This window comes from Alosa sapidissima, chromosome 23, assembly GCF_018492685.1.
Source record: "Alosa sapidissima isolate fAloSap1 chromosome 23, fAloSap1.pri, whole genome shotgun sequence".
NCBI classification, from domain to species: Eukaryota; Metazoa; Chordata; class Actinopteri; order Clupeiformes; family Clupeidae; genus Alosa; species Alosa sapidissima.
The window spans coordinates 8149947-8157446 of NC_055979.1; the positions used below are offsets into that span (position 1 = coordinate 8149947).

Below are 7500 nucleotides of genomic sequence, written 5' to 3' on the forward strand. Positions count from 1 at the left end.
TTGTTGGGGATTACTGTTTTATCCCCCCTACTTTGCAGCAGTGGAGGAAGGGACCAGAAATGTTCTCCTGCGGTTCCTCTCAGCTCTGAAGCTCTGTCTGACCATGACCTTAAGACTGAAGAATGTCCAGCAGCGGTTATAACAGAGAGAGAGAGAGAGAGAGAGACAGAGAGAGAGAGAGGGAGAGAGAGAGAGAGAGAGAGAGAGACAGAGAGAGAGAGAGGGAGAATAAGAAAACACACAGAATCTGACACACTCAGATTAACACCGCAGCAATAAGACCTCTGGATGTAAAGTCTATTACTTTGCACGATAAAACACAGAAAGTCAGAAAACTATCATGCTGTTGCCATGGGGCCCTATTGGAATGCCTGAAAAGACACACAGGAAACAATTTCACACAGGAAAGGCAAAGAGCAAAAGACAATCTAGCCTCTTTGACTTGCTTTCTTTAATGATTTTGCCCAATTTTGAGCAATCATTGCACATAATGATACATAAACCGAGAAGAAGAGGAAGAAGCAATGAGGATGAAGAAGAAGAAGAAGAAGAAGAAGAAGAAGAAGAAGACAAAAGTAGAGAGCACAGGCATGCACAAGAAGAAAAGAAAGATAAAGAGACAAAGAGGAAGAGAACAAGCTGACTATTATGAGACGAGATAACTGTGTTGCCCAGGGAGTTATAGTGTCATTAAGCCTAAGTGTCGAGCACATTAGTCAACATCTCTTTGAACAGCTTCCATTAACCCTTGTGTTATCCTCAAATCTTACCGACACTCTTTATCCTTGGGGTCAATTTGACCTCAGCTAAATAAACCCTCAGAAAATTATTTTAATTCATATTGTTACCCAGTTTTTTTGTGACAGGTACTTAACAAGAGTGTAATAGCCACCACCAAAAGCCCTGCAAAACAATCCCACCCCCCCCCCCCCCCCACACCCCTTTATGAACCTTGGAACCCTGGCTGGCAATATTGCCCATCCAGTGTCAGCAGCCCAAATGCTTGCTGTTGCTTCCCCTTTTGACTTATACAGTCCTGCCAAAATGACTTATATGTAATAAGTACTTGTGTATGTAATAATGATAATAACAAAATGTTCTCATACTGTCATTGACCCCAAGGATAACAGGAGGGTTAAACTGTAATTACCTTGTGATGGTTTATACAGTAGGCTACATGCTTTCTGCTATACCCCCCCCCCCCCCTTAATTACACCATTACCCCATACCTTGGCACATTATGGTCAATGTATGTCAATATGACAACAAATAAATATTCCTGTTGGAAGTTAACTTTGAATCACCTATTATCTCCTGCATTGTGTCAATACACAAGAATAAAATATTGCTTTGTGAAAATACTGTTATGGCTCCAGTAAAAAGAAATGACAGTAGCGTATGAAATGATGGGTGATGGTTGTTGTTTTATTCATAGCATGCGACGGAGCAGAAAGTGTTGTTTATGGAGGCAGTGAGGTTGGGACTGGAGGAAGAGAGAGGGGCAACTGGATGAGCTTCCAGGACGAGAAAATGGACACTAGAGGTCAAGCTCTTCTGACCCTTCCATCACAAATCAGTCAGTCTGCTGCTGCCAAGCAACATACACACACACACAAACACGTGCACACACACTAACAGATAGATACACACATACACACCCATGTACACACACATAAACTCACAAACACACACACACACACACACACACACACACACACACACACACACACACACACACACACACACACACAGCCTCTAAAGTCAACAGGTTACTCCAGCAACAAACAGCTGAAGCAACAACCCAGCGGCCTCACCATGAATTTTCCCTCGGAAACAGAGCTAACCCCCAAAAACACACTCCCACAGAGGTCCCTATTTGTGCTTACTAGTACCAGTTTTTGCACACAGTACAAATCACACACACACACACACACACACACACACACACAAACTAAGTATGCATACAGCTATTGATATTACTGTACTGAATACATACTGTACAAGCATATGTAAACACTCGCTAATCCTTATGTGATCACACAAGAAGAACCAACATCAGGACTCATAAGTAGCAGATACAGCATGCTTTCACTTTCATGTGCCAGCAGGATTATTTAGTATTACTATCATTACACTAGTCTAACATATGGTCCTACTGTTGGGATTACAGTCATTTGACTAATCTAGGCCTCGTGTTCAGACTCACTATCTCAACCCATCCGAAAGCCACCCACCCAAAACCCCACCCTTTAAACTACTGTCTTAATGTTACATTCTGTCCTGGCCTCCACCCCCCACCTCACCCTTAGGATCAAACTTTTTTAAAAGGCTTCTACATCAAAGGCCTGCCTGCCCCCCCCCCCCATCCCCCCATCAACCATACAGGCAGACATCCACTCAAAGACTTAAAGGGTCAAGAGCATGGACCTTGAAGGATGAGGTGGGGAGGGTAATATGTTAAAGAAGGTGAAGACAGAGGGAAAGAAGGATGTATGGAGATGGATACAGCAAGAAGGGAAGGTGAGCTGGAGATAGAGAAGATGCAAGAGAGGATGGTAAAAGAGAGAGAGAGAGAGAGAGGGGGGGGGGGGGGGGAGAGAGAGTGAGAGGGGAGTATAAATGTGTGGAGAGGGAGAGACAGATCAAGGAGGGAGAGAGAAGAGCAGAAAGAGAGAGATAAAGACAAAGGAAGAACATCCGAGCGTTTCCACGAGGACAGAGGAGTGAGTAAGTAAATCATCCGTTGGGCTCTCAGTGACTTCACAGACTCCTCGGCTGCTCGTCCTGCGGTCTCGAGGTGTCAGCAAGTCTCTGGGGGAGGGAAATAAAACGGCTGTGGTGTCTGGCAGAGACGCAGTTCTGGTGTGTGTGTGTGTATGTGTGTGTGTGTGTGTGTGTGTGTGTGTGTGTGTGTGTGTGAGTGAGTGAGTATATGTGTGTGAGTGAAGGGGGCGGGGGGGGGGGGGGGGGGGGGCTGGGGTGGCTGGGGTCTGCAGTGGTGGAGCACAGTACAGCGATGGGAATTTTCCATTTTTTTTTCAGTCTGATACATCTTTGTCTGTCTAAGACTCTCACTCACATATTCACTCATTAATTTTCTCTCTCTCTCTCTGTTGTAAAACCCTATGTTCATGACAAATCACAGATGTGACAGTTTTAAGTGGGCTGTGGTGTTTATCCAGCACATCACTGTTTCTGTTTGTGTGTGTGTGTGTGTGTGTGTGTGTTTATGTGTGTCTCTGCATGTGCGTGTGAGAGTATACATATTTTCATTTGCGGTTTGAGTGTGGGGCGTGAGTGAGTGTGAGTGCTTATATGCTTATATGCTTATACGTGTGAATGTATAAAATATGTTTGTGTGCTCATTCTCTGTCACCACTGGTCTTCAAACACTGCCATCACTCTACCAAAGTACACACACACACACAGTCACACACACACACACACACACCCACCCACCCCCCCCCTCCCCCCCTCACACACACTCCTCATGGGGTTTATGTAACCTACAGTGGGCAAACACACAGCACTGGCAGAGCAGCGTTGGCATGACATCGGCCACCAAGTCTTAGGAGACATTCCCAGAATATGTAGATATATGAATTCTCTTTTAGGTTCTATCTCAGATCGCCTGCAGCAAACATATGGAGCATACATGGAGTATGTTTACCATGGCCAGGCCTCTGCTACGCTAAATAGCTGCAGTGTGTTTGCCTGTTGGTTGAGACGGATGCCTGTAGGGCAAATGTGTATGTATAATGTATACAGTGTGGTCACTATCCATACAGACACACATATCTCAGAGACACACACACACGCAGGCGCATGTGTTGCGCACACACACGCATACACACTCAAATACACATACACAAAACACACACACAGATGCGGACACACCGTACACACACAGAAAGAAAGAGAGAGCAAGAAGTGAGAGAGTGAGAGGAAGAGAGGACGTGTGTTTATGACCTAAATCTGAAATAGATAAAAGAGTATATTGGCAAGAGTGAGCTATGATTTATTAGATAAGTTAATAAGTTATAAGTTAATAATTATCAAAGAACTAAAAAAAGAACAAGTTACAAACTGAGTATGCCTAGGAGTTCTGAGGGAAGACTAGAGGTGAACTGTCAAACTTTTCTTTTGGGAGGTTGTGAAGTTACATGCAGTGGGTCAAGTTTGATGTGACATATATTTCCAGAACAGCACAGAACCTATCAGCAGGACTCACAGAACAAGCAGTGAATGAGGCTAATTGGACGGGTTGTGATGGTTAAAAAACGGCATGTTCCTTATACTGATCTCAAGGGTCATGGAAAGAAGGTCTGAACGAGGGTAAGATAGCGGGTTTCACCCAAGTGGAAAAGGAGGTCGAGTGACATTCACAAACATTACATATCACATGTCTGAGGTTGCCTTTTCAAAAGAACCTACTCTGGAACCCGTTTGAAAAGGTCTTGGTTCTCGAGCCCCAAAAACACTGCTGTCGTGTGAAAGCAAGGTAAAAATAACCTTAACGTTCCCTAAAACACAGCTTTCACTGTATTTGTGCACACACAATATTCCTATGCAGTCTTGTTGGTATTCATGTACAAATTGTTGTTATTCATGTACAAATGGACAATGCATTTAGTGACCCCAAAATCTCCTGCAAATATCCTCATGTTTCCATGTTCGGCTGTTATCATGATGTTCCATCACCAGTGATGTCATCAGTGATGTAATGAGATGAGAGGACCATGGGAGAGGTGTGGCACCTCAGGCTGAACTGCTAAGCAGAAGCAAGAAGAATTTGTACCCTAAAGGTGTGTGTATGTGTGTGTGTGTGTGTGTGTGTGTGTGTGTGTGTGAGAGAGAGAGGGAGACAGAGAGAGAGAGAGAGAGTGAGAAAGAAAGAAAGAGAGTGAGTGTGTGACTAATCATGTCTGTTTGTATTTGTGATGTCATCCATTCTCGAACTACAGGGTGTTTTTTAAAGAACATATTTTTTCTCTAATGGACTGTTTCTTTTGAAGAGTGGTTGCCTGCCTTGACTTGTACTCACTGAATCAACATTGAGAGTTGTAGATGACACTCACACTCACACACACACTCACACACTCAGTGTCCACTGGCTTATCCACTCTGTAATTACACCACAGAGCTTAGTGAAACAGGTGATGCCATAACGTAAACATAACGTAGACATAAAGTCTATGGATGTGTGAGGTGTAATATCTCTATTCCATAACAACCATCTGAGGAATCCCTTCATCATATATCACTAATGGCAATTTGGTTGGCAGATCAAAGAGCCTTCTATCTCCTTTATACCCGGCATCAATGGCCTGAGAGCCAATCCCATTACTGGAAGGTGATTCAGAAGAGGTTTCTGTCACAATATTTCAGTGTTAGCTGTTGTGAAACCTTCAGAGATTTTTTTGTACCAGAGTTCAACACCAGAGAACTCTCTTTCTCTATCTCCCTCTTTCTCTCTCCCCCTTTCTCACTCTCTTTCTAACTCTCTCTCTCAATAGCTTGGCCTGACTGTGACTGTGTGTGCAATATTTCCAAAGCATAAACTATCGCCATCAATATTAAGACCAACACCCACTGGCAGCGTATGATGCATGTCAAGTGACAGCAAAGTTTAGAACTTTAGTTTAACGGAGCTGTTACTTTTAACGTAGCTGTTACTTTTAACAGAGCAAAAGCACACTGGCAGTGTCTGACAGGCATCGACACCAAGTTTAATAAAAATGCTCTATCTCTTGAGCATCAAATCCATAGATGTGAATGTCATGGATGTTGGCCTTTAGAACAGATATTCATTTCACCAGTGCTCCTACTCACCTGTGTCTTTCTTGTCCCCCCTCCCTCCTCCACCTTTTCCTTTCTTCAGGACGGCCTTGAACATCTTGGACTCCCCCGTTCTCCTCGTGTGCTCCTCCGTCTTCTTGTCCTGTGATGTTTCAAGGAAAAAAAGATAAATCAGATACTGAAGAAACTCTTCCTCAATAACTCTCGCAATGTTGTAAAGTCTTCAATTGAGAAGATAAAGAAAATTAATAATGTGAGGGAAAGAAAGCTATTTTGGATCTGTATACAGAGATCACTTGTTGAACTGTTAAACCTTTGGTTCTATCAGAATTTACTTGATGTGGTCATGGAAAGTACTTGGACTGAAATGAAAGTATATACACAGAGAGAGAGAGTTGGAGAGAGAGATGGAGAAGAAGAGATACAGTAGAGTGTGTGTGTGTTTGTATTTGTGTGTGTGTGTGTGTGTGTGTGTGTGTGTGTGTGTGTGTGTGTGTGTGTGTGTGAGAGAGAGAGAGAGATGGAGAAGGAAAGAGATAGAGTGTGTGTGTGTGTGAGAGAGAGACAGAGAGAGAGAGAGGAAAGGGAGAGAGAGAGAGACAGACAGAGAGAGAGAGAGAGGAACGAGAGAGAAACAGAGAGAAAGAGACAGACAGAGAGAGAGATCAGAGAGTAGAGGGAGTGAAGGAGAGATGAGTTCTTGTTCCTTGAGATGCAGGAGCGCACACAGGCGCTGGGATTCTTGGCATTCCTCATCTAATTGCAGCTACAGGGGCTCAGCCTGGGCCTCCATATAAAAGCAGAGGACATGCACAGACGCCAGGGCTCCCAGAATAAAACAACAACAACAACAACAACAACAACAACAACAACAACAACAACATCAAAGACACCAATGTCATGTTTCACCGACACTCTTCTACTATAGGCACAAAGGACAGAAGAGCTGATGCAGGAACATGGAGATATGGAGATATGGTGCAAGGAGTTAGTTAGCGTTTGTCCCATTGAGGGGGTAATTCACCAGAGGGGGTTGGATACGGAACAACACTGACACATGAAGTTAACAAGACAATGAATACCTTATGAGTTTTGGGTTTGAGAACAAACATGTGCGCAAAACACACACACACACACACACACACACATTTACAAATAAACTGCTGACCACCCCAGCTGTTGCCTTCAGGTCTAAACATTTGTGAGGAAATGAAAGGTCACCCATCCTGCTGTCGCTCACACACACACACACACACACAATATAACACTAAAAAGGGTGAATGAGTTTTACATTAGTTTTACTGCAGGCTGAGAGAGAAAAGTCCATTATAGCCAGGAACAAGTATTAAAATAATCATTATCATCATCGCCATCGTCATCATCACATTTCATAACCAAATTTCCAACCCTTGATGTTTCAGAAACAGACATTTAGAAATGTTCAGGATGAAAGTGAGTGAAGTGATGACACACACACACACGCACATGCACACAAATCCACTTCCTGAGACACCTTCTTCATTCCACTTCTCCACCAAGCACACCTCACTGGCACACACACATACTCTGTCACACACACAGTGCTGTGTCTCCTCACTCAGATATGCTGAGGACAATGGGAGGAAATACCGACACGTCCACCAAATCACCACTGAGCCCCTAAAAATACCAGAGTCCCCAGGCCTGCTTATCTGCCCCGCG

The 7500-nt window shown here is 43.8% G+C and overlaps 1 protein-coding gene across 3 annotated transcripts in view; it reads right to left on the bottom strand.

Annotated features, from left to right (window-relative positions):
* Positions 1–7500, bottom strand: part of LOC121698424 (protein TANC1-like) — a 72307-nt gene that overhangs the window by 55549 nt on the left and 9258 nt on the right. Inside the window, exons 1-2 of one of the 3 annotated variants that reach the window (XM_042080515.1) lie at positions 6506–6656; positions 5833–5941 (exon numbers count right to left, since the gene is read on the bottom strand). In XM_042080515.1, the coding sequence (XP_041936449.1) occupies positions 5833–5896 (64 nt within the window). In that variant the 5' untranslated portion in view covers positions 5897–5941; positions 6506–6656. Of the gene's footprint in view, positions 1–5832; positions 6248–6505; positions 6657–7500 lie in introns of those variants that run through there. The other 2 variants (XM_042080514.1, XM_042080517.1) reach the window with 2 other exon arrangements.